Raw genomic sequence first — 27,206 nt, 5'->3', positions numbered from 1 at the left:
ATTTCTTCATTCTTTTCAAGGGACAATGAAATCTTTCCTTCTTTTCTTGGCATGATTACTCTAATTCTCTTCGTGTCAGGAGGGATTGCAGGCTCAAGATAGAGCCCTGCAGCCTTGTAAAGAAGGTTATGATTGAGACCATCATAATATTCTTCGATGACAAACGTGAGCTCCGAAGACAGAGAGGCTAGGAGACTCTTGATTTTCAAGAAAATGAAGTCTCGCAGCTCGTGAGGAACAAATTCTTTGGCGACGGAGCGCACCAGCATGGCAGTGGCGGCAACTGATGCGGCGGCTGAGAAGATGAACTTGGCTGAGGGGCGTCGGTTGGTGCCATTGAAAAAAGAGGTGGGTTTTGGCACTGAAGGCATTTTGTTATTTCTTAGGGAATCGAATGAAAAGAAGAATTAAAAAAAAAAAGGAAGGTTTGCTGAATTTTTAAGAGTAAAAAGAAAGAAACTCTGGGTATTGATGTGCTATCAATGTAAACGTGAAGAAATGGTGTTGTGACAACGTGAGCAGTAAGAAGCAAAGTGTTGAAAAAGTAAGAGACTTTCTTGTTATGAAGAGGGCGGGTGAGTCAAAGGATACCGTTCTTGCTCTTCCATTGCAGGAACTTCCGCAAACGATCCACAGCATCATTGACTTACTTTGGTCATCCAATAAAAAGGTTCAAAGTAATTAGTCAATTCAGAAACCGAAATTGATGTTCGTTCTTGTTCAGAAATTGAGTAATTGAGATTGATTTTTTTATTTAATATAAAAAAAAGGCGATTCAAATCTTTTTTTTAAAATGAAAGTACGGTGTATTTATTATTGAAGTTAATTGAATTTCTAATTAATTCTTGATAATGACAGTTTTCACAAGTTTTTTTATGCTATATATATATATAATATAAATAAGACAAATCACATTAATATACGTTTAAATCATTATTGTTTGATCTAATGTTTTAAAAAGCATCTATTAAGAAAATTTAAAAAAAGGCACAATTTTTTATTACGTTTAATTAAATTTTTATATTTATTATAATATTTTAATAATTTTCTAAATTATTTGAAAAAATTTAAATAAGTTTTTATTCTTTAATCATGTGTTCAATCAAGCATTATATTTTTACTTTTGATCAAATAAGTCCTTATAATTAATAATTGACTAATTATACTTATTTAAAATGTTATTTTTCATTTTATATCTATATGATATTGACATGAGATTTGAAGGATGAATAATATTACATGATTATGTTATCATGTCAAATTAGTATATCATGTTATTATCAATTATTATATGTCAGTATACCACATCATCGTTTATTACGATATGCTAGTGTGTCACGTCAACACCACGCGATATAAAATGACTAATGACATTTTGACTAAGTCGATTATTAATCATATGAGCTTATTTGACTTAAAATAATAGTACAAAGACTTATTTGAATTTTTTTAAATAATTAAGAGGTTTTTTTATATTATATCCTTATATTTTTATTTTGAGTTAAATAGACTCTTATAACTAAGAGTTGACTAACTGCCATTAGTCAAAACGTAACTTATCATTTTTATATTATGTGGTATTAGCATGGAGTGTGATAATGTCATATAGCCACATCACTATCTGTTATGCTAGGGAGTATATCATGTAACATAAGAATGATAAGTGTGCATTTTGATTAATAATAGTTAATTAATAGTTAGTTATAAAGATTTATTTGTTTTAAAATAAAAATATAAAAACTTAATTAAACGTAATAAAATAAAAATTTTTGAAAATTTTTTTAGGTATTAGAAAGCAAAATAAGAAATTTTTTTTTACTTTGAGATAAATTCTTAGAATTAAAACATGTAACAATTTTTTTCAATTATAACAATAATTTTTTAAATATATCATGTAATAACAACATTTTTTAAACATAATTTGTAACTTGTTCTTTGTCATTGTATTTCATTAGGACATAAATTCTTGAAGGTAAACATTTGACATGAAAGTTTAAAATCAAAAACAAATTTGACATGAAAATGAATATGTATTAAAAAATTATTCAACATTGATGAAATGGATTTGGACAAAAAGATATTATCTAAAATGGATAATTAGGTTTTTGGTTATTTTATTTATTTTTTAGTAAAAGAAAATTAAAATATATTGATATTATAAAGAAGTGAGAGAGAAATCAAATCCATCAAAGATAAATTGAAAATCAACAGATTGGAACTTAATTTTGCTAATGTTATTACAATTTTCAAGTCCCCTGTGAATAATGTACAACTTGTTCATGATATGGAAAATGACAACAAAAGCAATGAAATCAATGCTCATAACAAGTGCCGCATTTGGGGAGATCTTGAGCCTTGATCCATCATCTATGTAAAATTGAAGCAAAGTCCCGACAACCCCTCTGTATGCTGCACCACTTGTCATTTTTCTCAATTGTCATTTCTGAATCGACTAAAATTTCAAATTATATAATTTGAATATAAAGAAATTTTATTAATGGTAATACTGTTCAAAAATCTTTTCTCTTGATTAAAAATAATTAAAAGTAAAAAAATATTATTTTTGATTACAAGTTATTTTTGAGAGGTAAAAAAAACCGTCCATTTTACAATATGATACAAAACATTCTCTGCTGTGCATTGCGAGGATTATAAATTAGTTTATTTATGATTTATCACAAGCTTGAACTTTCAGCTTGTTCAGTTTTCTTCGCTCCGAGGAAGTCAATCAGGCCTTGCAGTGCAGCTTCAGGATCCTCATTCTCTAGTATCTGCTCACCAACTTCTGCAGGGGTCACGGATATTTCATCCAGGAGCTCTCTGGTTGTGGAGATAAGAGGGTGATCAGTTATTCCAACATAATTGGCTGCAAAGTGTTGAAACCACAAGGGTTGCAGTGAGACAAATGGATACGAACATCCATGCAGCCCGGGCTTAACAGAGCTGGGTCTAATCGGTCTTTGTGATTAGTCGTGAACATGATGATCATCTCATCTCCACAGCTTGACCAAAGCCCGTCGATGAAATTGAGAAATCCTGATAATGTAACGTATGAAAATAATAATAATAATAATAATAATAATAAAAGAGGCAATTCAAAAGCCTTAAGAAACAGTATAGAGATAGGATTACGAAGAAGTTGAAATGTCTTTACTTGGCTTACAATGTTAGTCCTGAGAGCAGTAACAGGTCGTGGTTCAGCTTCTCGTTCTTGCAACTCAAGACTGCAATCAATATCCTCAACCACAAGTATTGTTCGGTTTCCAGTAGCGATCAGTGTTCTCCCCAGATTAGAGTTGGTTTGAATATCTGTGAGTTCTAAATCATAAATATCAAAGTTTAAATAATTTGCCATTGCAGCAATCAAGCTTGATTTTCCTGTACCAGGAGGACCATATAACAAATACCTACGTTTCCATGCCTAAGTAATAATCTTTCCTCTTCAGAAATCTCTCAAGCTCTTTCATTATTATCATCTTGAGCTCTGTATTCATCACAGTGTTTCAAATTTTGCAGGATGATCAAGGATTATTGGTTGCCATGCTCCGCCTCTGACTCTGAAGTTCCATAAAGCTCATCTAGTCATCATGTGAGTTCGAGAACAGAAAACTCAAACCACGAGAAAAACAATAGTTAATGGTGGCAAAGTCATAGGGCATATGAATTGTGTACGCTATATTAGATAACATTTCCCACAGTTCTCAGCTATGCTGCATCTAAATTCGTTAGTCTCACACAGATAATGCGCTTTCACTATTTTATAATCTCTACCAACTTTGTAATTGATGCCTTAATTTACATTTCTTCCATATTCATTAAGATCGACCAACAATTCCTGGAGATTTGGAGGCTAATTAGGACTTTGCTTAGACTTTCTGGAAGTGCCCGCTAATCTTCGAGCGGAGAAACTGCAAATCTTTTAGCAAATCCTAATCAAAGGGCAAAAATATGAGCAAGCCAAGATTAATCACATGACAATATCTCTTGCGTCCAAGAGAGAATATATTATTGCTTCGAAGGTATACTAAGTATGATAGTGTGAGGAATTCAAAGCGAATACTAGGTTTGCTGCAATGTTGCCATTACAGATGTAAGTATCACGGACTCTACGTGGTTGTAGCGGTTTATGAATTTTTTTTCTCCAGACACGTTTTAACCTTTCAATTTTCCATCTTTGTCAAGGACATAACTATGTTAATGTACTGACATTTATGTGCGTCCATGTACTGAAGGACATCCTCTTGAAACCTGTGAAACAAATCGTCCATGATGTCTTCCCCAAATTGGCTAGCTAGTATGGGTTCACCAACCGCTCTAATGTCCTTAGCAATGATTGCTGCTCTTGCTGTCTTATCCAGGTTGCTGTCAGCTTTCTTTATGTAAGCGTCCCAATCCATATTGAAAACCTCAAGCCTTTGCAGAGTGAAGGATCCCTCTACTTCAATCACTTCCTTAACTTCTTCTGTAGTAGCTGCATAGTACGGTAAATTGAAAGACTCCAATTTTTCTTCTTCAATCAAGCCCTGTAATCATTAATTTTTATACTCATAACCATTTATTTGTCAGTACTGATTAAAGAGGTCAGTTTTGATGATGTTATTTCCAATTGGACGCATGATGCGTACTTCAATTAACAAAATGAGGTTGCTGTCAATAAAGTATGCAATTGGTATTAGTTTAGTGGATGGGTTTAGTTTAATTTGTACCTCGGACACCATTTCATTTAGTTTCAATCCAACAAATTCCCAGATGGTAAGGGGATCATCGCTCCTGATGCTGCCCATGGTAGTTAGGAGCAGCCGGCCTCCAGGGACTATCTCATCAGCACGACACCTCAGAAACAGTGCGAAGTCTCTTTTGAATTGCTCCAAGTATGCTTCAAACACGTGGGGGAGGCTCGTTTTTGCCACGCAAATGTTTCCCTTGTTGGATGCAGCTGGCCCCGTTTCAGTACCCAACTCTTTGGGTGCCTGTACACATCAATGGTTTCCTAGTTGCTATATTTGCAGGATACATTTCCCAATAATATTGGCTAAGAATGAGATTAGTGATTTCCAATTACTAAAACTGAATTACGAAATATTTTGGCTGCGCATGAAAAGCATAGAGACAGAGATGGCTGAAAAGGATGCATTTAAAGTAGAGGCCGCGGTAAACTGGTTTGGTTTAGTTTCAAAGATAAATCCAAACCAAATCAAAAATTTGGTTCTTAACTTTTTCGAAACCAACCTAATTAAACCTGAATAATTTGGTTAGGTTTGATTTTGGGCCTTAGAAATAAGCTAACTTTTTTTTTTCATAATTTTAATATTAAAATCAATTAAGATTTAAAAGAGTCCGAAATTCAAGTTTGTATTTGACAAACAATTAAATTAAAACACAAAACAATAGTGTAAACTATATGCTACTAATTAACAACCTAATTTGTAGCGTCATAAATATAAATAAATAGTAGTACATATTATATAGGCTTGCAACATATTTAAGATATAAAGTTTACTCAAAAACAATTAAAAAAAACCTTTTATAATATTCATCTTTAAATTAAAGAAACATATGTTTGTTGCATATAAATATGTTGAAACTTTTATATAAATATAAATATAAATATTATATATTTTTATTTTTGTTTTGGTTTTGGTTTTGGTTTTCAATTTGAAAATCAAACTAAAATCAAATTATTAAAATCAAATAATACTCGTCTCTAATTAAATATATATATATATATATATATATATATATATATATGCATATTTCCTCTTTACGCTTGATGTTATGCGGAAGAGGTTGTTACCAGCTTCATCCTTAATTAGCCAAACTTCCAAAGACCAACTATTTGACCTAAATTTTCGGTGGTGATTGAACTCTATCCCTTTTTGTTAATCATTTTAATAATGAATTTTACTATTTTAGGAGGCCCAAATGAGAAAGGACATTTACCTCAGAAAGCCACATGATGGCATAAGAAGAATGAACAAAGTGCAAGCAGTTATTAGGAAAAAGTCTCCCATAGAAAGACCCAGGAGCTCCTGCTATGAAGCACTTGCCCAAGTACTCATGTCCTTTCTCTCGGTCCAGCCTCTCATAAAAACTTGGCAATGACTTAAAAATGGTGTTGAAATCATTTCCAGGAAGATCATTCAAGAATGCTTGCAAAGAAGGAGGGGCATACTTTAATCTTTGGCATGTTTCATCGATGATGTCTATGATCTCAGCAACCACTGAAAGAGTGTTGGGTCCAGTGGAGCAACCTAAATCTGCAATCTTCAAGCACTCTGGCAACATTGCACAGTAAAGCTCTACTATGCTTTCTCCAAGTATTGGCTTCACCATGGATATCACAGTCCTCTGGAAGAAATCACAGGTATTAGTTATACCAATTTTTATACCTAAGAAAAGGCATAACGTTGATGTAAATGTTCAACTTAATGAAATGAGACGGGTAGAGAGATCAGTAACCTGAAGAGAGGAATTGTTTGCATAGCTGTCTTTTCCCACTCCCCCGTTCATGCGAAGGACTTGCTCTACCTTCATTGTTGCTATAAGAAATAGAATAAAGCTCTTCTCTTCTTTCCACACCTTGGTTGCTTTTGCATGTGTTTGCGTGTATTTATAGACACCTAGCTATACCCCCTTGGAGTATTATTCCACATTGCGTATAATTAAATAAAATAGGTCATTATCAAATTTAGAAAGTAATAATTAAGTTTTTAATTTGGAAACTATATAGTAGTGTTACGAGGAAAGTGTTTCTATCCCACATCGAACAGGAACGGGAGGTCTTGGGCTACTTGTAAATGGGTGTGCTGCACACTCCTATAAGCGCATTTATGGAGAAGAGGATAATGACCTAGTAACAAGTGGTATCAGAGCGGATCGAACCTCGTCTGACTCACGCCAAGCACCCGGGTCTAGGGGGACTAAGGGTAGGCAGGGTGGCCGACAGCAACGAGGAATCTGGTGGGAGAGAGTGTCACGAGAAAAGTAACTCTATCCCACATCGGATAGAAACGGGAAGTCTTGGGCTCTTTGTAAGCAAGTGTGCTGCACACCTCTATAAGCGCGTTTATGAGGAAGAGGGTAATGACATGTGACAGTAACACTCCGTAGAGGTAGTAGCTATATGCTAATTTCCAGTTGTGTGTGAATCAATAAAAAAAAAACACAAAAAATCAAGTTAAAGGAATTGTAAATCACTTGCCAATGCTTAAATTAGGATAATAGTAGAGAGGCATTCATATGCAAAGGATTATAGTAGAGAATCATTTAAATACCTGTACATGCAAATACACCTGGAGAGGAATACTCATTCTCCAATTAGTTAAGAAAAGAATCACATGAATCATGAACCATAACATATATAAGGGGGAAAAAAGCCTCCAATAAATTAAATTAAAAAATTGCAAAACATGTAACTTGTGCTAATAAGCCCTTGATTACGAGAAACCCAAGAGCTTTGGTAGGTAGAAAATTATCTCATACAAGATTGTTGGTTTCTGTGTGTGAACATTAGAACTAATTAAGTTGATGGTACGTCATTTTGACAGCAAATGGAAGTACAAGTTAAATTCTTCTTTGTCAAAGACATTGCTAAGTCGATGTATCATGTACTGATAGTCGTGTGCCTCCATCTTTGCTAAACCTCTGAAACAAGTACTCGTCGACTGCTTTAGTGTCTTTAGCAATTATTTCTGTTCTCGCCGCCTTATCCAGGCCGCTGTGTCAGCTTTCTTTATTTAGGCACTGTCCCAATGATCCACATCGAAAGCCACGAGTCTTTGCAGAGTGAAAGATCCCTCTGTCTTTGTCACTTTCTTAATATAACTTCTTCTGCAGTGGCTGTACATATGATATGGCAGTTTGAAAGAGTCCATTTTTTTCTTCTACAATCAAGCCCTGTGATTATTAATTTGAGAAAATTGTGAGAAATAGTTATCTTGATAACTTTATCGATTTTCTCTTCCATATTTATCTATTGTATTTTTAATTTCTCTCTCACTCTTTCAAGATGTCAAGTATGATTTTGACGTGTTTGAGATAGATGGGTATTTAGAAAATTTAATTTTTAAGTGTTTTAAATAAAATTAAAATGATAAAAATGATTATAAATATTTGAAATAATTTTTAATTGGATCATTTGGAACATAAATACCAATAAACTCAAAATTTTAAAATTTATAATTCAAAGAGAATTTTTTTTTATTTTAGCTGAAATAAGTATTTTAAATAAAAACATTTATATTTTGATTTATAAAACCATATTACAAATACTTTAATCGTCTCCAAATCATAAAAAAAAAATAAAGAGAGTTGAGAGGATTTGAAGTTTTGGTTTACAAGTAACAACAACATTTTAAGTATTAAAATGGAGCAAAAATTTTTTGAACATGACGTGTAATAATAATATTTTTTCAACATAGTGTATAAAAATAATAATTTTTGTCAGCATGGCTTATAACAATTTGTTTTAACTATGACATGTAACATGTTTTTGTACATAACGTATAATAATATTTTTTTCAACATAACATGTAATATCGTGTGCACTTGAATATGAGGAGGTTTCATCGAGAATAATTTTATTCAACTTGGTTAAAATAGTTAAAATTATAAAAAGAGATATTTTTCAAAACATTTTATTTTTGAAAATTATTTTTTAAAACGTTAACACAAATGACAAAAATATTCATTTAAGAAGCTGTCAATAAAAAACCTTAATTAAGAGCCTTGATTTTTGTATTGCAAATTAAGTCTATGTATGTGGTCTTCGGGGGGGGGGGGGGAAAGAAAAGGGAGGTGGGGGATTGATGCTGTTATCATTTGGTGATTGCATAGTTTTACTCAGTTATTTTAGTACTTCAACTACCAATACGAGGTTGCTGTCAAAATTAAAATGTCTTAAAACTAACAGGTTTCACATTGCATCTGAGCAGAAGCAAGGAATCATATGGGATCTTATGATATAAAACTTAGAGTGGCTTTTGCATGTTTCAATGGAGCTTTCCCATTTCTTATTTTTTTTAAACGTTGCATATGCAAGTTGCATGTTTAAAGTTGATTTCATTGAAGGTATTTATAATTTTGAGTTGCTTTCATCACTCCCATTATGTCATATATGTAATCTCATAGTCTAAGAAGGTAAGCCTGTGAGAAGCTAGGCAGACAACTTGCATAATTGCATGTGGAGGTTAAGAGGAGGAGCGGTTCCTTTCCCCACCGAATTCTAATCCTGGAGTGAACAGAAATCTTCTGTCCTGTCTTCTTCCTCTAGTGCCCACGCTCGGACAAGAGCAGGGGTAGATGGCATCAAGAAAGCAACACAATCTTATTCAAAAAGAATTTGACTAGTTGATAAACCAATCAAGTAATCCGATGATACAGGAATTGAAAACTAATATTAACAGCAACTGTAACTGCAGAGTGCTAATTTAGTTATTTATTAATTTGTTAGATTATGGTTTTAACAACCAACATCTTGTCTTGAACTGGCCTTGACAATTAGTCCTACTTTATTGTTCAATCTTTTGCACTCAAAAGGATTTGAGACAGAAGAAGCACTTACTGCGGCCGACTATTGAAGTGTAAATACTGTAATATTAAATTAGACATCTACGCCTTTTGCTTGGTGGGCTCCTACACCAATTTTTCTTGCAATATTTGGGTTCGTTCCTCGGCCGCAAAGGATGTGAACACCTGAATAAGGTTTTCTTCGAGTAATACCCATAGCAGATCGTTTGGTGGGCTCTGCTCCATTTATAAAGGCCTGGGAGGTCCACGAATCTGTGGGTTTGATTCGGAAATATTTGAAACAGAATGACTTTACAGTTTAAAGTTTATATTGTCCCAATTATTCGACTTGTTTCTGCTTATATTGGCTGTATAATCGATCTGTTGTTGAGGCCGTTATCATAACATATTCTAACGACCAATGTTTTGTCTTGTGGCGTTAGAATCTCAAGTCTTTGTTTTGTGACTTTTCCTGTTTCATCCTGAAATGAAGAAGAAAATAAAAGGGAAGAAGGGAAGGAGGTCAATAGAATGTTGTCTTCTTGCTCTTTCTTTGTCATAAAGAGAACACTTCTTCCCATCTTTTCCTTTCCGGTGGGGTGGGGGTGTTAGGAGACAATAAGAAGTCAAGACATTTACAGCAATTTGCTCCACCTTTCCTTCCAAGTGCTATCCTTTCAGCTAACGAGCCAACAGCCAAATTGGTCACTTTTTCTGTACAAATTATCAGAGGAAAACCAAATTTGCATTTTCATCGTACTTTCCTCTACATTTTATCAATATTTATGTACTTAAAATGAAGCTTTGATAATTCTACAAGCTGCTAATGAGCAGCACAAAAGGAAACTGGCATTCATCTGAATTATTGAGTTTGGAAGCAAATTATCAGAATAAGATTTCTTTTAAGCAGGCCAAGCGGATATAGCCAACGGAGAACTGAATTAGAAATGTTACCTATTATTGTTTAAGTGCTGATGGGCACAAATCAAATCCAAGTGGGCAGACAAGATTATGATATTTATCCAAAACAAAAAAGGAAGACACAATCATGAATCTTTGATGGGTTTTTGAACTTAGAATTTGTGCTCAAACCAACCTTTCCCAAGTCCCAGCATGGCAAAACGCGAGTTAAACCCAGCTGGCGTACATACCGTTACCAGCTGCAGTTCTTATCCCAAATTCAAGATTCACCCAGAGTAAAAGAAATCAGCCTTGTTTTGGATTGTTGATTTGAGGATTAAGGAAAAGATTAAAGTTGCTTTTTCCTGGTGGATTAGTACTGTGCAAAGGTTATAGAGGCCTCACCAATCAAAAACACTAAACATTACTTTGCTTGTTCAGCTTCACGCTTAGTTCTGTGACTTGAAATTCGAATATCTCCAACGGTAATTCAGCATCTAAAGGATAGAATTTTCATAGAACAAACTTTAGAATACATTCCTAAACCATGATGCCATATGGGCATATACTAGGGTGAGTGGTATAAACGGCTGGAAATTCTTCTTATCTGCATAAATCCCATTTTCAGGACAATATCTGCAAATCCAAAACAGAATAATCCTTTGCCTTTCACAGCAGTCTAACTGAGGTTCAGGTTCGTGGTTTTCTGACGTCTAGATTGGTTTTGTTGCATAGGCAAGCATCACAGTTTCAAGCCCGAATATATTACTATTAAGTAACTCTGGAGCAAAACGATTTTGATAGGAATATATCTCATTGGATTTGATGATCAATTAAACATGTACAAAGCAGTATAGGCTAACGAAAGGAAAGGCAAAATCAAAAAGACTAAAAACAATCGTAAAAACAGGAAAAGGGAGAACCAGGATTTGCTTCGTCACTCTAAATCTTGCCAAATCACCGTGTACTCTTCTTCCCTTAAAAGCTTTTTTTGCCTGGCAATGAAAGCCTCAACCGCATCGCGAAACTGGTCACTGCTCATTCCATCTTCAGGATATGAACTCTTCACCATTGTCTGATCAGAATCATTGTGTTTTCTGTACTTTTCTGATTCCAATCGCCTGAGTTGCTGGCAAGCTTCATTGCAGTTCACCCGCTTGAGATTCTCTGATTGACTTCTTTTGTAATGCTTTGTTCCCTTTGAAGTATGCACATTGAGACAAACTATTTTCTCTTCAACTACACTCTTCTTGCTTTGTTTTTCTCTATATTCGATTCCATATCGATGAATTGCCTGACTTTTCTCACTTTTCTCAACGAATTCTTGGTAAAGATCGGTTCCTGAACTCTTTGCAGTAGAATCTTGAGCTGAAAACTGCCCAGCTTTTGCGAAGAGAGTGATGACTATCACGTTCCCGACGATGAACACAAAGCGAGGGCTCACAAGAACAACTGACAAGCCCCGGACGTACTCGCCAGAATTTTTAACAGCTACCGGCAGCTGAGTTGTAAACCTGGAGATCAAGACCAGAACAACACAAAACTCAACAAACCTGAGCCAGTTTGCTATGTTGTACAAGTGACGATGCTTCAAGATTGCATTTCTCTTCTCAAGTTTTATGTCAAATGTATCCATTTACAAAAGAAGGAAGCAGAGAAAATCAGGGGGTGGAGGAGGAGGACTAATTCTTTCGGTTCTCAGTCCAAAGAGAATTGTTTAAATATGGGAGCTTTAGCAGCAACTGTCTCTCTTGGGTAGAGAAGAGAAGCGAGCTACTATAAACATAGTAGATGCTGAAAAGAATTTGCTGATTAAGTTCATGGAAAAAGAGAGCAAAAGAGGAGTGAGAATTGACAAAAACAGATGAAACAGAGTGAGCTATTAACTACTCTGTTAGTTCTGTATGGATTAATTCTACTCTCCTCTTCGGGCAGGGAATATTTTTGTTCTTGAATACTTAAAGCTGTGTAGGGTTGCTACTTATAGAGCTTGAGGCATATGAACCTTTCCTTTCTTTTTTTTTTTTGTTGTTTTCTTATATTCCATCTTTTTCTTTTTCTCTCTCTTTTATTGAATTTCTTTGAAAAAGGAAAGACACATTAATATTCCTTCCATTTACTTTATTGGAAAATATGCTGGTTCTGGGTTTTGATTTTCCACAGTTTATTTCTCTTTTTTATCTGTATTTTTCTCACCCGTCCCAGGGTACTTTAATTTGTACTATCACCAGTCTTGAATGTTCTTGTTTTTTTCCCACACTACAACTAGCCTGTCAGGAACACTACAAGTAGCAAGAACCATGAATGCGATTGCTAGGGAAGAAAGTGACTAATTATTCCGGCTAAACTTTGCCTTTTTCTGAGAAAACAGATCCCTACAAAATATATTTCATTATAATTATATAATTAAAAAATTAACTTCTATGGGCAATTAATAAATTAAAGTTCTATTTCCATACGAAATAGTGATTATATTTTAATTTAGTTAATTAAACCAAAAATATCATTCATGAGAATTTTGAAGTGAAATTTGTGTTGATTAGAATTTACAATCTTATTTGAATAAATTTAGTTTGTGTACAATAATAAATAGTTATATAATTTTAAATTTCTTATTCTACAATTAATCCTAATCTCATTTTATTTTAAATTTTGTATCATAAAAGTATATTTGTAAATTTTAGAAGCTATGTAATGCTTTTGAAAACTTGAAAGAAAAAACATTTCAAACTCTGTTTTTGCTATAAATGAGACTAGAATAGCCATGAATTAATATTTGTGCAAAGTTATTGAGAGAAGACATAAAAGGAGTTTTGGACTAATTTAAAAATCATTAAGAGAGGCTTTATTATATTTTAAATATTTAATAATTAAAGAATTATTTCATCTTGTCAACTTAAAAAAAATTAATCGAGTCACCCAAGTTTTTATTTTTTTAAAATTTATCTTTATTATTTTTTAAATAAGTTTCATAACACTAACAACTGACAATTGTCGTCTTGTAACTAACAATTCATCCTTTCTTTCCTCTGTGGAAAAAAGAAAAAAAAGTCGCATTGATGATTGCAAATTTGCAAGGAAGAGCGGGAGAGGTGGCAGAGAACTAAAAACCCGAAATGCTGACAATGACTTGTCTAGTACTGTTCAGCCACGCGGCGACCGCAGACACGATATGGCACCATGAACAAGATTCCCATGCCCGTTCCTTACTCGCTAAGCCTTTGCCACGTAATATCTGCTTTCGTTCGCTTCCTTCTTCAAAAAACTTTTAACCTTTAACTGGCGTTCAGTTATTCACTCCCCTGTGCCGCGGACCAACCAATCATAGAGTGAGACCACCCTTTTTCACTTTCGTTTGATGCCACGCGGCATTTGTGTATTTTTGGGTTTTAGCATAGCTTTAATCACCAAAACTAATTTGTCTTCTTTTCTGGTTTTTATGTTAAAAGGACGATTTGATGGAGACATTAAATGTTTCTTATTTTATTTTTTTTCTTAGAAAAGTGAGAAAAGGAGTAAAGATGGTTAATCTCATCCATTGTGCACTTGACACATAATAGCTTTTTTTTTTTAGTAAAACATAAAGTAGCCATACTTTAAGGAACAAAATAAATGGAGGCGGTTATAAATAGGAACAATACATCAAAAATTCAAAAGCAAATAATCTCATTTACCTTTTAATTTTGAATTATCTATTGGCAATAGTATTATAATGATCTTTTATTAGTTGAATTATATAGTGAAAAGCTCTCTCTTTTTTTTTCTTTTTTTAACATAGAGTTAGAGAAAATTTAAGACATAATGTTTTAAAAAAACCTTTAAATAATTTAAATAAATTTTTATTTTTCAATTACCTATTCATATAATTTTATATATTTTTATTTAGTTCTTATAACTAATTATTGATTAAATATCATTAGTTAAAATAAAAGAGTAAGAGTTTGGTTAAATACAATAAATGAATAAAAATTTATTTATTTTTTTTGAATATTTATAAGTTTTTTTATGTCTTATGACAAACTTTAAATTTTATAGTATAATTGACTAGCAATGACAATTTTTGATCTTACATGAAAACCAAATTGGCATCGATTTTAAAGAGGGAAGAAGGAGAGGAAGTTAGTCCAAATTAACTTGATTTTACAATTTAATTTTAAGATGACTAAGATTAAAAATTCAAATATTTTTATTTTTTTCTAAGGACATGAAAAATAATGTATTTTTCTGAACTTTGTTGGGTATTTTTTACTCTTGATATCGATAATATGATATTATTTTTTCTTTGGAACATTGTATCATAATTCATGTACGTAAATATGTATACATGTACATATTAAGTCTAAGAAATCGACAAAAACCATTCATACTAAGCTTGACCTTTGAAAAATCAGAAGCCACATTACTCAACAAGAATAGTTAGTAGATTGTCCTATTAGGGAAATTTTCTTTTCCAAAAAATAAAGTGTTAAACAAAAACTAATAGTTTCGGACTATTATAAAAAATAAAAAATAAAAACCCACTTGGAAGAAGAATTTAATAAATGATTGGGCTTTCAGGGAAAGATGTCTTTAGCCTCAAATGGGCTAGACCTCCGGGATCCAGTTGCTCCTTTATTTTAGGTTATCCACTCCAACTAGTGGCAAAACCATGACCTTTTTGGAGCATAAATTCATGCTATCAAGATAAATAAAATAGTCAATTCATAAAATAAGGACAATTCGAATCTTGAATTAAGAATTTAATTAAAAGGTAAACCCTTCTTTTAAGTAATTAATGGAACTTTTCTTTCTTGGAAAAGCTTTAAAGAATATGCAAAGGAAGACAAATTTTAAATAATTTTAATTTTTTTCAAGTAAATTTTAATATAAATTTTATTTTTAAACAAAGTTACATCTTTAATTTTATTCAATAAAATTACCAAAATATTTTAAAAACAGAATTTATATATACAGAAGTAAGTGAGAATAAAAAAAAGTATAAAATGTTATGTAAAAATCATGTGAAGTGTAAATGAAATCTAAAACAAATGAGAAACCCCAAAATCCAATATGATTCATTAGATTAAGTTATAAATTTTGAATGAACATCAAACTCTTTTCTTTCTTGTTCATGAATTTGTAAATTGATTCCTATCCGGTTGGAGTGGGAGCTGATTCAATAACACGGGAGCAAGAATCAACTTAAAATTCCTATTAATAGCGGATGAGAAACTATTATGCCTTTGGTTTGCTTACATGCCCACAGCCACCAAATCAAACGAGTCGGATTCGTTGATTATTGAGTTGGATTCCACTAATTTCTCTCTGCTCCTTTTAATTTGATTCTCTTTATTTAGGAACATCAAAAAGGTAAACAAATAAAATAAATCCTTTCTTTTCTTATTCTTTATGGGGAACAAAGATTTTTCTTTTTTTCCTTGATTCCCTTTCTTTATAGACAGGAAAAATTAAAATTTACAAAACAGAGGCAAAAATCCGACCTGCCGGATTCGAACCAGCGACCTAAGGATTAGCTGTTAGACTATGCCCACTACAGTCCTCCGCTCTACCAACTGAGCTAAGGTCGGTTTTGTTCAGCAAGCATCATGAATTTTATAGTTGAACATACACTGTTTAATTATTTTTATTTGTTGATTTGAGGTCAAGATTATGCACTGCATTTGAGGTTTAGTTTGTAAGCTTTCTTTTACCTGCTTGTCTTGGTGGAAAGTTATTAAAACATAAGGGTTCTGATTAGACCATGATAAAGTTAATTGGAAGGATAATTCTTTTTATCATTTTCTTTTTGTGTTGACTTCTTTTTAAAAGATAAACAACACTTGTGAACTAGTAGTCTAAAGTATAAACCACAATCTTAAAAAACAGGGTGTTGTTGGCAGGACAGCAAGAGAAACCATGTTACATCAAAACATCTCATCTTTTGAAAATTGGGTTTCAACACTCTTTTTTCGAGTGATAAAATTGATTAATTAGAGGCAATGCATGAGCTTACCAGGTTCTCCAAGAAAACCCTTCTTGGTTAGATCTAAATCTTCTTTGTCGATTAGATCTTATTATCCTAATCAAAGCTTAAAATATTGAGTTCAAGCAATCTTGCATCTACCTTCTTATCTTTGAGTCTTTGACCAAACCTCTAGTCTGCCATAAACAATTTACAAGAGCTATCTTGACAATACAATATTATCATTGAATTTTCATTATTTCATGATAAATGTTAACAACATAAATTAATACTAACATATTTCTGTTATATCTTTCACTTTCTTTTTTTGAAACAAAAGATATAAGTATATCATGCATTACTTAATTTAAAATACATAGTGGGAGAAGTAAGTTTGAAACTTCAGCAAGAAGAATGCTTAATTACCCAAATAAGGAAACAAATAGAAACTGTAATTTCAGGAGTGATGTGGCTACTTTTGAAAGAGTTTTCAATGATTTGATGCAGTGATTTAGATACAAGTGAGGGTATTTTAGGATTTAGATTATCAATATTTAATGTCAAATTTTCCTACGGAGATGCAAATATAGTAAGAAAAATAAAAATTCTTTTATGACTGATCATTTCAATTAGTTTTAGCATTCATACCAAAAGGAAATGCATAGTTTTAGCTCAAAATGATGAGTTATTTAAATACCATTAGACAGCAATATAGTTTGACTTCTATGTTATGTGAACCTTTTTTTTATACATTGCACCAAGACGACTGGATAATTTTGATATAAATATTAGATGTATTTCAGTGGAAATAGATAAATATAGGAAGTATAAAACTAGGAACTTGAGCTTTAAACTGGCCTGATCGTTGATTAATTCTACAAGTCAAAAATCCCATGATCGAAGGGATATCGTATCTCCTCATGATAAAATGCATGAGATTATTCACTGTTTCATAGGTTCTTCATGAATTGAAATCTAGCTTATACTCGGGTTCAAATATATAGCAAGTGATGCTATTTTCAACTTTGACTATGTTTTGCATGGAATAAATGCTTAACAAAAATTAATATGATCGAGTAATTAAGATGATCTTCTGGTGAATATGACAATCATGTACCAAAAGCATAGCTTTCAATACCCATGCTTAATTATCAGTCAAAAGGAATTCTATATGGAGTACTTGAAAATCGATAGCCAATTACGTTAATTGTTTTTTCCTTTTTTCTCTAATTAAATTGCAATAAATGATAGAAAAAGAAGTACAAGTACACATACAAAAATCAATAAAAGAACTCCTTAACACGCCTCAAATAATACACTAATAAGATGAGATGATTACACACACAAGAACTTTACGTATGTATGAGTGTTGTCTTGCATCGGGGTCTACTCTTTTGGATGGGTGGGTGATGTTGCTGTTTTATTTTTTTTTTCTGGAGTCAATTCAGGCTTTGATTTTTGCTTCAGGGTGTGAAATTGTTGTTTGCCAGACTCAGTTGTTGTAATTATTGCCTGTCTCCTAATAAATCAATCTCTTGCTTTGCTAGAAGAAGAGGAAGAAAACCATCACAGCCTTTTACTTTTTGCAGATTACTGGTTGCTCCCTTCCCTGAAATCGGATGAGAAGGATAGATGAAGTTATCAGTTAAGTAAATTAACAAGATTGTGGCATTTCACCCAGGAGCCGGCATAAATAAAGCAGTATTGAAGTCAACCTTACTAAAATATAGTAGCTACATTTGACATCAGAAGCAAATTAAGTCCAGATCTCGGAAGAGTAAACTTGCAATTGAAGATGATAGGCTATACCATCTTTGTTTATGAAGTTCATTTGTCTTGTCCTTTAAACAACTTGCATCAACATCAACTAACATCTCCTATAAATAGCCCTAACATCCTCATTCTTTGGCACAAGCAAGAAAACATGGCTAAGTCTCTTAAATCTGTTCACTTCTTTGCTCTCTTCTTCATCATCATCCTTCTTGCAAATCGGGGTGGGTATTCAATATATTTGATCCCAGGCTATATACATAGTTTTTTTTTTCTTTTAATTAATTCTTCTTTTTGTTCATCTTATAATTGATAGGAAAAAAGAACTGAACTCGAAATATTTAGACTAGAGGCTTTCTAACAGGAGATTATTATTTTTGTATGCTTACAGAAATGCCAGTGGCAGAAGCAAAATTATGCCAAAAGCGCAGCAAGACATGGACAGGCGCCTGTATCAAGACAAAAAACTGTGACCGCCAGTGCAAGAAATGGGAGAAAGCACAGCATGGTGCTTGCCACTGGCAGTGGCCTGGATTTGCTTGCTTCTGCTATGTCAATTGTTAGTCACTAAGCAGAAACATTGGCCGACATTATCCCTTGTGGGTTACTGCATTCATGAGTCAAATCTAGCTTCTAGTACTTCTTAATAAGAAATGGTTTCTGTTGAAACCGAACAATGTGCTCCCACTCCTATTTGTTGTTGTCATTGCCTCTTGTACTTGGTGTCAGATCAGTGTTTTGTACACCATTAATGGAAGCTTATCTTATTTTCTAGATAAAAACTTTTAGCACAATGGCGACCAAGTAGCTTTTGATGGATATCTGCATGCTTAATTTCTCTCATTTCCTTTTCCCCACTAACATTATTTTGATTGAACCCTGAACCTTTAAATTAGAACGTTGAATTTACAAATCATTTTCTCTCGTTCTATCGGTCAATGCAACTAATTATTATCGTAAGACTCCGAGTTAACCACACACCTATCCTATTATTTGGCAACGACTATAGTAAGGTCGACTTATATATGTTACAAGTTCAAAACTAACCTTAAAAATATAGTACATGTTCAAAGGATGCTGGTTTAAGCTGGGCTGTTTTCTTGATTCCGGTTTTATACGGGGTTTTTGGGCTGCTCTCTTGATGTCTGATTGTTTATAGCTTGTTGTTCATTATAGGCGATTTATTCAGAGAATAAGTGGCAGAAGTTTTTGTCTAGTCTGCCAAGGGTCGGTTAATGATCAAACTTATTTTCTTTTGGTTTGGGGTAAGCTCAACAGGTTCAATGTATGAGATACCACCAAAGCCTTTTTGAGTAGCAGAGTCATTTTGACAATCGTTCAGATTACTTTTATTCAGAGTGACCGTTTATGTGATGAGAGTTTCATGTTGTTTAAACTAGAGACTTGAAATGATATGTTGATAATGAGATTAGTAAAAGTCACATTTTAAAAAATAATATATATTTAAATTTATTGTATAAAAAATATAAATTTTTAAAAATTTAAGTATAATATGTTTAATTCATTTATCTTATTATCAAGATTTATTGGTTGGATTTGGACGAGGTACGTGAGTTACCTTAAGACATTAAGGCAAGCACATTACTTAGAGATAATTTTGAGTTTAAAACTTCGCATTCGATTGTCAGTAAAAGACATCACTTCTTAATTTTTAATTTTTTTATTTTTATGTATATAAAATAGTAAATGCATAATTTTACCACCCTTAAACAAGTAAAATATATTAGTTTGGAATAGTGGTAAATCATTTTTTTTCCCTTGAGGTTTAAAACTTGTTTTCCTTTTTTTTCTTTTTTTTTAAGAATTATTTGGGAAAAAGATTGTCAATACCATTGACACGGATTTATTTATTTATTTATTATTTTACTTTTATTTTTGGATTTAAAACTAATATTTAAATTATTAATGAAATTTTATATTATGATTTAATTTTTTTGTTTCTAATCGACCTGATCTCTTTAACCTTATTGCTCTTTAATCACTTCTCCTATAAAATCCTAGATCCGCCACCAGTCATGTTCTCAAATACTTACTTTATTTAGCAAGCAAAATAAGGTTCAAAGAAGTGAATGTGATTATCATGTGTTCCGATGGCTGGATGGTCTTGCTTTTTGCTTGGATCAAACATGCTTGATTTCCAGTATTGTGAGGGTTTTTTTCCAGTATTACTAAGGAGGGAGAATTAAAAGGGTTGATGACTTAAGATCTAGCTTTGAATTGTTTCTTTTAGAGAAAAAAGCAATGATCGAGAGCATTACATTTTCCCCGAGAATACAAATCCCAAAAATCAAGGAAACCGTAAAATCGTGAGAACTAAAATAATTGAAACTTAAACGAAGAACTTTGAATTTGTTGCTTCTTTGCATGTGCTCAAGATTATTACGTTCTGACTTTTTTTGTTTATTTATTTCATTGTTATGCTAATCTTGTTCCAAAGCAAGTTTTTGACCAAAGTAGATAGAGATCAACTGAACCTAAATTGGCTATAAATATCCGTAATCTTGTGCCACCGAGAACATCACAACTCTACAAGTGAAAGAAAACATGGCTAAGACTCTCAAGCCTGTTTACTTAGTTGCCATTTTCTTTATCCTCATCCTTCTTGCTAACAAGGGTTAGTACTTTCCCCATTTCCCCATTCCTAGATGGCAATTATCTGGATGATATGACTCGGTGAAAATTAGAATATATCATTGATACATCCACCCCTTCATTTCCATTGTAATTTTTCTGATGTTTTTACAGCACCATGTTCCTGTGTTTGATACTTATTGAATTTTGCAGAGGTAAGGGTGGCGGAAGCAAGAAAATGTGTAAGGCGGAGCCAGACATGGTTTGGGGTGTGTGGAATTTCTAGCCACTGTGCCGATCAGTGCAGAAGATGGGAGAAAGCCAAGCGTGGTGGATATTGTCGCTTGGATGGTTTTGGACTGGCTTGTTTCTGCAAATTCTGCTGAACAAAATGACACAAATATCGAAATGTCCAACCGACTGTCATTACGTAGTGTCAAATTATTAGAATCAAGCCGAAATAATGTTGTTATCGCTGCCGGTAGCCTGTGGTAAGTGGCAACCAGTATGCTTCTAAAAGCAACCAAAGCTGTTTTAAATTGAAATTATGATGCTTCATGTTATTCCTCCTCCGTGAATCCATTGGGAAATTGTAGCTTCTTCTGAGATTCGGTTGATGAAATTTCATTCGAAAGGAGTAGAATTTGTGTTCATTAATTACATTATTACGCAGATGGGCAAGGATGAGCCCCCTTGCTGTTGGGTTCTGCCCAAATATTACCTTTTGAGCTTTTTGACCACAAATTAATTTTCCAGGAATTTTTTTTAAGACAAGACCATTATTTTCACTTTGAAAAATTAGACGAATGAAGTTTGGAATGTATAAGTTTTTTAGAATTTTTTATCAACTGGGTATGAAATTAAAATATTTTATTTACTTCTTTTAAAACACTTAACGTAATAAAATTATTATCAAATTAAAACAAAAAAATTTTAAAAAAATTAGCATCTTTCGTCATTTTATACTCAAAACACTTTTTCACAATGTGGAATCTAAGTGTCTGTTTTTTTTTATAGTCAAAATCTGATTAGTATAACTATATATTTAAATTATTTTTTTAAAAAAAGAAAATCCTTAAATCATTTGAGATATAAGAAGGTTGATAGATTAATTTTAGTTTATATATTCTATTTTTCCATGTTATTTATGTAATCAATTTATACACCAAGAAACGACTTAATTTTAATCTTCACTCTCTCATGTTATCTTTTTCTAAATAATGACTCAAAAAAAATTCAAAATAAAGATAAACAATTCAAGATAAACAGAGTGACACATAAAATTAGAAGAATAAACGAACATAATTTCCCTTCCGTTCTTTCAAGTTTTAATCAATGGCGTTGACCAAACATAGCCATCCTTGCCTTCTAAAATGCTTATAATTACTCCTTTTTCAAAATTCAAAAAATCACTTTCTCTCTTATGTATCTGAAATGAGACTATTGATTTTTTAATTCGGGTATATATATGTGCACCAAAATATATTATTGCAACAACAGTTAAAAATTTCACGATTGTGAATGGTCAAGAAGTTGACTATCAATCATTTCACCTAATTATGCTAGTGCTGATCAGAGGTAGTTTCGATTCTACAAATTATTATGTTAAATCTTCAGCCTTGTCTTGACAGCAACACAGAATTACAAGCTGCAATATAATATGATTCAGTTTTCCTTCATGATCATTAGCAGTCACAGTTAACTTGTTGCAAACCTCTTATAGTATGCTCATCATGACGCAACAGAAGGATTTGGGGCAGATTTGTATATGATAATAACCTCCAATTGTCCTAGGTTGAGTAAAATGTTATGCTCTGCCTGTCTTTCTCTTGTCAGTCGTCATTCTTAAGGTTGTAATAATATAAAGGGTTCAAAGATGTATTCCAAGGAATTTAAACTTGCCTTAAAGACTATATAAGAAGACAATTACTTTTTACGTGCGCATTTTAAACCTGAAACAATGAGATGTTAAGGTGGTCAATGCGTGGTTAGTCCCTCTAAAGGATGCTGTTGACCTTGGAAGCCATCTGGACTCTTTCATGGCTGGTTGAAACCGTGCACGCCCCAAGCACGAAGCGACAAGGCTGGTTTGTAAGAGGTGATCATGATGGCAATTTGTAAACCGGTCGTCACCTTAATTTAGAGTAAGACTTTTGAAGATTTCATTAAATAGAGTATTACTTGTTTCTTATATTGGCAAGTTGGGCAACCTTACATTTTTAAAAAGCTGATGGAATGTTTCTGAATCGAACTCAAGTGGCGAGAGGTCTTACAATTTAGTCGCAATGCTTAAATTTCTTGTTGTATCAACAAAAGAAAAAGTCCTTATACCAAAGAAAAAGTTTGAAGGGCTTGGTTGTTAGTTAGGTGTTGTTTTTAAATGGAAAATGGTTTAGAATATAGCAAGCATTATCAAATGATGAAGCACATGCAATTAGGACAACACACGACTAAGTCCTAGAGACTATGAAGTTTGTTATAATCCCATTTATATTGTGATTTAAATGGAGTTATCAGAGTCAAACAAAAACAAAAATATTACATAAATTATGGTATACGAAGTTATGCATAAATCAAGACCACTGAAATATTGCAAATTTTAACTAATTAAGGCTTTAGAAATCAGTGCATTTGAACTTTTCTTGTACATGCACCAGTTGAGGTTACCTTTGTCATCTCCATTTATTTATTTTATCTTGCAACTAATCTTTGTTACTTCCAGGATTTGACCGCAAGCTTTGGTTATAAATACCCTCAAAATCATCACATTGAGCGAGCTAGTCAAAACTCTAAACAACCTTGGAAGAAAAGTGGAAGAAAACATGGCTCGAATGTCTGTCTATTTCATTGTAATATTGGCCATCATCATCCTCGTCGCAAATACGGGTGAGCGCAGCCTCATACTCTATATGTGTTAGAAAGTTTCAATGTCAATGCACTTTATTCCTTGCCCAATTTTGTCTATTGGTCACTTCTTGAATCATATTTCGCCTTTGTGCATTTTAGTCGAAGGGAATTCAACCCCCAAAACCCGGTGGGATTACCAAGATCTTTCATTTACATGTTAGCTAGATTACCACTTGGCATCTATATGTAGCTCTTTCACTAAGCAAAGAGTTTGGGGAAACAATGTTTTCACTGGAAAACAGACGATCAGCCCGTCTTGCCTGCACAATGATGCATTTAGCCAAGTAAAGTTGCATAGTTAATCATTTCATCATTTGCAGAAATGAGGAAGTCAAAAGCAAAAGCATGTTCATGTTCATGTGGAAAAACAAGCAGAACATGGTCAGGTCTGTGCCGGTGCACATCTCTGGCCTCCAGCAGCACACAATGCCAGAAATGTGAGAAAGCCATCAGTACTGGAGGTTGTTACTCTAACGGGTGGGGAAGGGCTTGCTTCTGCTTCTTTTGTTGAAAAAAATCTAAATGTCTGCAATTACTTATATGTAACATATCTATCGAATGTACTTATAACTCATGCAGTAGGATCGAACCAAAACATAATTGTTGTTATTGCTCTTACTGCCACTTGTATTTAGCTGAAATAAATGTATCTGTTTTAGTGTTTGGAGTACTGGCTTCAGAGAGGCTAAATGTAAGGATCAATATGGTCTAAACCTACCATTTTGAGTACCATTCAGCAGAAGAAGTTTTATATCAGAAGAAAACAGGAGCTGTGTAGATGGGCTCAATTAGCTGATTTTGGACTTGTTGAGTGGAATTAATAAAGGTAACAACTGCAAATCGACTGGATAATTCGCAATATATGGGTTATGACCAGGTCACAAGAGGAAGAAATGCTCCTGGTTAATTGGGCGAACATGAGCCTGAACACTTTAGATCATGTTCAGGTATCACAGTTAGCAGAACTGGTGGAGCTAAGAAGCATTGCTTTTGAACAGTTCACAAGAAATTATTCTTGATGAGGCTACAGCAACACTGACAGTTCCATTAATGTGAATTTGAGTGCTTTCTCCTTTTCATTTTGCAAATAGATACTGGAAAGGCTTCTATTAGCACTAGGTCTTTATTTATTTTTTCTTTCCATTTTACATTTAATCAGTCAAAATTGCTTAACATGCATCCCTCGGGGGTCACAGGTTGGACGAACCCTGCTCTTCAATGAGGAAATGGAGTGACATGCTAGAGGAAATGGATCGGCTGTTGAAGGATGGCAGGATATTGCCCTGTAGGAGCTGGTCAGGAGGAGAAGGGCGTGCAGCTTGGGACATCAAATATGATGAAAACGAAATCAAGTTGCGGCTCGATGTGCCAGGACTCGCCAAGGAGGAGATTAAGGTCTGCGTGGAGGACGATACGCTAGTTATCAAGGGAGAGTACAAAAAGCGAGCTGGAGATGATTGTTGGCATTGTAGGGGCTGTAGTTCCTATGATACCTGTCTTCAACTCCCCGAGAGCTGTGATAGAGAGAACATCAAGGCAGAGCTCAAGGATGGAGTTCTACTCATCTCCATTCCTCAGAAGAAATTATTGCGCAAGACTATGCATATAGAAATTCAGTAAATGCTTTCTGTAAGTGTAGTGTTGAACTTGATAAGGTGAAAATTCGTTTTCCTCCTGTTTTCTTACGCCTTCGTAACTGGGTTACATTTGACAACCAATTGATGGTGGAGAACGTTACAGTGTTGACAATATAAAATTCTTATATTGTATTTTCCCAATAGAAAATTGTAAACCCATCTTCTGACTTGAATATAAACATAGCAGATTTACTTTTTTATTGATAGCGATGGATAAGTTCAATTGTCATCTTCTGCTTTCGTCTCCCTTTTCTCTGTTAACAAATCAAACCTACCCACAATAAATACACATTGAAATTTTCTTGCTATATATATTCCACAGTCTCCCTTTGAGCTCTCGCAAAGCACAACAGCAAAATGGCTAGGTCTGCCTCCTCCCTTGCTCTCCTCTTGCCTTTTCTTCCTTCTATCTACCCCTAATGTTTAGTACCTTCTTCACATATCCATTTCGTGCACTCTGTTAGAGACAAATTGAATTTAATTTTGCACCCATATTCACTTATGCTGAGTAGTAAAAGTCCAATCTTTTTTCTCTCTCAGACACAAAAATTTACAGTTATATTATTATGCTTGTAAAAGCTGTTTTTAAAAGAAATTTATATTTGTCGAGAAACTTACAAACTATAGATATATAACTAAACAAATAAGTACATCTTACAATTTGACTCAATGCAGAGACGAAAATGGCAGAAGCAAAAACATGTGAGAAGCGCAGTCAAACGTGATCAGGATGGTGCGGCAACTCTAGCCACTGTGACGGGCAATGCAAGAACTGGGAAAGTGCAAGGCATGGATCTTGTCACACAGATGGCCTCGGATGGGCTTGCTTCTGCTACTTCAATTGCTGAATTAAAAAGCTCAAAACCCTGCAGCTCGTGACCGTTGTCTGGCTTGCACTCCCCCAATTAATGTCGAGTTGTCATGCTAAAATAAACCTGCTGTTTGCTTGTTTTTTCTGCTATATGTATATATGTTTCTGTTGGGGACTGAGTTTGTCTTACATCAGCTAAATAAACGTGTGTTTCAGCCCAAGCAATCTACTCTTTGGTGTTTAATTAGTGAACTTTTTGTATTATTTCTCTTGTTGCTCTTTTGGATATATACAAATTCAATGAAAATACGATTAATAGGCGATGAGTATTATAAGCGACGAAATAACCTTGTTGCCACAATGCATTGACATTTAACCTTTTGTTGTTCTGATTCGTAATAAAAAAAAATTAATGAATAGTTCTAACTTTGAGCAGAAAAGATTAATTTTCTAGCATGCTAGAAAAGATTAAGGATGCCCAAGGCCAACCGTTCTTTTTTACCTTAATAAACTATGTAAAGCTACATAAGTCAAATTAAGAACATAATATCTAATAAATGTTGAAACATGATGTAAAAAATCTTTATCATCCAAGTCGACATTCAATTAATTCTTCCCTAAAGCTGGATTATATTAAGTTGCTATCAAATATTGAACTGCATTGAGTAAAATTCCATACTGTTATAATTCTTCAAAAAATTCAAGGAGGCGCATTAATTAAGTCTTTTTTTTTAAAAAAAAAAAGACAGTGACACAAAGCTTAATTATCGTATCTATCTCCATTACTGATGGAATGTGTCCCGCCTTAAGCCTTGATGGCTTAAATGAGCATAGCTGTCAAGAAGGATTGCAGCTGATTCACTTGAACACCTAACCATCTATCTGATAACTGATAAGTAGTTCCATTTTTCCTTTTTTGGGAGGGTAGGTACCATGGAAAAAGAAGTAAAGGCAATCAATCCAGGCAAAACCGCGGCAATTTGATCCAAGAAGAACGTCAATCCATTTCTCCCGAATATGCTCCCATCACAACATGCTTCAAGCCTTCAACGAATTAATTATAACAGACGGACTAACCAGATTTTCCAACAAGGAGTTAAGGACAGGAACATGGTTGGGCCAAATCGGAAAGATGATTTGG

The 27,206-nt window shown here is 33.5% G+C and overlaps 4 protein-coding genes, 1 non-coding gene and 1 pseudogene across 5 annotated transcripts; 2 read left to right on the top strand and 4 right to left on the bottom strand.

Moving 5' to 3' along the window:
- Positions 1-2,675: 2,675 nt before the first annotated feature.
- On the bottom strand, positions 2,676-3,810 carry LOC110418052 (protein HYPER-SENSITIVITY-RELATED 4 pseudogene; annotated as a pseudogene).
- Positions 3,811-4,151: 341 nt separating this feature from the next.
- On the bottom strand, positions 4,152-6,567 carry LOC110418490 (S-adenosyl-methionine 4-1-methyl-2-pyrrolidinyl-3-oxobutanic acid methyltransferase-like). Its single transcript, XM_021431234.1, has 4 exons — positions 6,460-6,567; positions 5,941-6,348; positions 4,707-4,970; positions 4,152-4,523 (listed from the first exon to the last, which is right to left on the bottom strand). The coding sequence occupies exons 1-4, from the start codon at positions 6,532-6,534 to the stop codon at positions 4,161-4,163; spliced, it is 1,110 nt and encodes a 369-aa protein (XP_021286909.1). The 5' UTR covers positions 6,535-6,567; the 3' UTR covers positions 4,152-4,160.
- A 4,635-nt stretch (positions 6,568-11,202) lies between these two features.
- Positions 11,203-12,382, bottom strand: LOC110418465 (uncharacterized). Its single transcript, XM_021431204.1, has one exon. The coding sequence runs from the start codon at positions 12,041-12,043 to the stop codon at positions 11,345-11,347; it is 699 nt and encodes a 232-aa protein (XP_021286879.1). The 5' UTR covers positions 12,044-12,382; the 3' UTR covers positions 11,203-11,344.
- A 3,499-nt stretch (positions 12,383-15,881) lies between these two features.
- Positions 15,882-15,974, bottom strand: TRNAY-GUA (transfer RNA tyrosine (anticodon GUA)). The gene is made up of 2 exons: positions 15,938-15,974; positions 15,882-15,917 (listed from the first exon to the last, which is right to left on the bottom strand). It is a non-coding gene; the product is annotated as a tRNA-Tyr (tRNA).
- Positions 15,975-18,272: 2,298 nt separating this feature from the next.
- Positions 18,273-18,682, top strand: LOC110418723 (defensin-like protein 19). Its single transcript, XM_021431523.1, has 2 exons — positions 18,273-18,342; positions 18,510-18,682. Exons 1-2 carry the CDS (start codon positions 18,273-18,275, stop codon positions 18,680-18,682), a joined length of 243 nt encoding a protein of 80 aa, XP_021287198.1.
- Positions 18,683-24,865: 6,183 nt separating this feature from the next.
- Positions 24,866-25,237, top strand: LOC110418638 (small heat shock protein, chloroplastic-like). The gene has a single exon (XM_021431418.2). The coding sequence runs from the start codon at positions 24,866-24,868 to the stop codon at positions 25,235-25,237; it is 372 nt and encodes a 123-aa protein (XP_021287093.2).
- The last annotated feature ends 1,969 nt before the right edge of the window (positions 25,238-27,206 follow it).

The sequence above is a fragment of the Theobroma umbraticum genome, unplaced genomic scaffold, assembly GCF_002168275.2.
Source record: "Theobroma umbraticum cultivar Fairchild unplaced genomic scaffold, ASM216827v3 scaffold_50.0, whole genome shotgun sequence".
Taxonomy (NCBI): Eukaryota; Viridiplantae; Streptophyta; class Magnoliopsida; order Malvales; family Malvaceae; genus Theobroma; species Theobroma umbraticum.
Note: the sequence above shows the minus strand (reverse complement) of the source record. Positions and strands in the feature narration are given on the sequence as shown.

Excerpts from the sequence above, each read along its gene's own strand:
- LOC110418490 (XM_021431234.1), bottom strand. The coding sequence starts at position 6,534 with ATGAAGGTAGAGCAAGTCCTTCGCATGAACGGGGGAGTGGGAAAAGAC. Across the intron at positions 4,971-5,940 it reads CCATCATGTGGCTTTCTGAG|GCACCCAAAGAGTTGGGTAC; the intron begins GTAAATGTCCTT and ends TGATGTGTACAG. Across the intron at positions 4,524-4,706 it reads TAAATGAAATGGTGTCCGAG|GGCTTGATTGAAGAAGAAAA; the intron begins GTACAAATTAAA and ends TAATGATTACAG.
- LOC110418465 (XM_021431204.1), bottom strand. The coding sequence starts at position 12,043 with ATGGATACATTTGACATAAAACTTGAGAAGAGAAATGCAATCTTGAAG.
- LOC110418723 (XM_021431523.1), top strand. The coding sequence starts at position 18,273 with ATGGCTAAGTCTCTTAAATCTGTTCACTTCTTTGCTCTCTTCTTCATC. Across the intron at positions 18,343-18,509 it reads CATCCTTCTTGCAAATCGGG|AAATGCCAGTGGCAGAAGCA; the intron begins GTGGGTATTCAA and ends GTATGCTTACAG.
- LOC110418638 (XM_021431418.2), top strand. The coding sequence starts at position 24,866 with ATGGATCGGCTGTTGAAGGATGGCAGGATATTGCCCTGTAGGAGCTGG.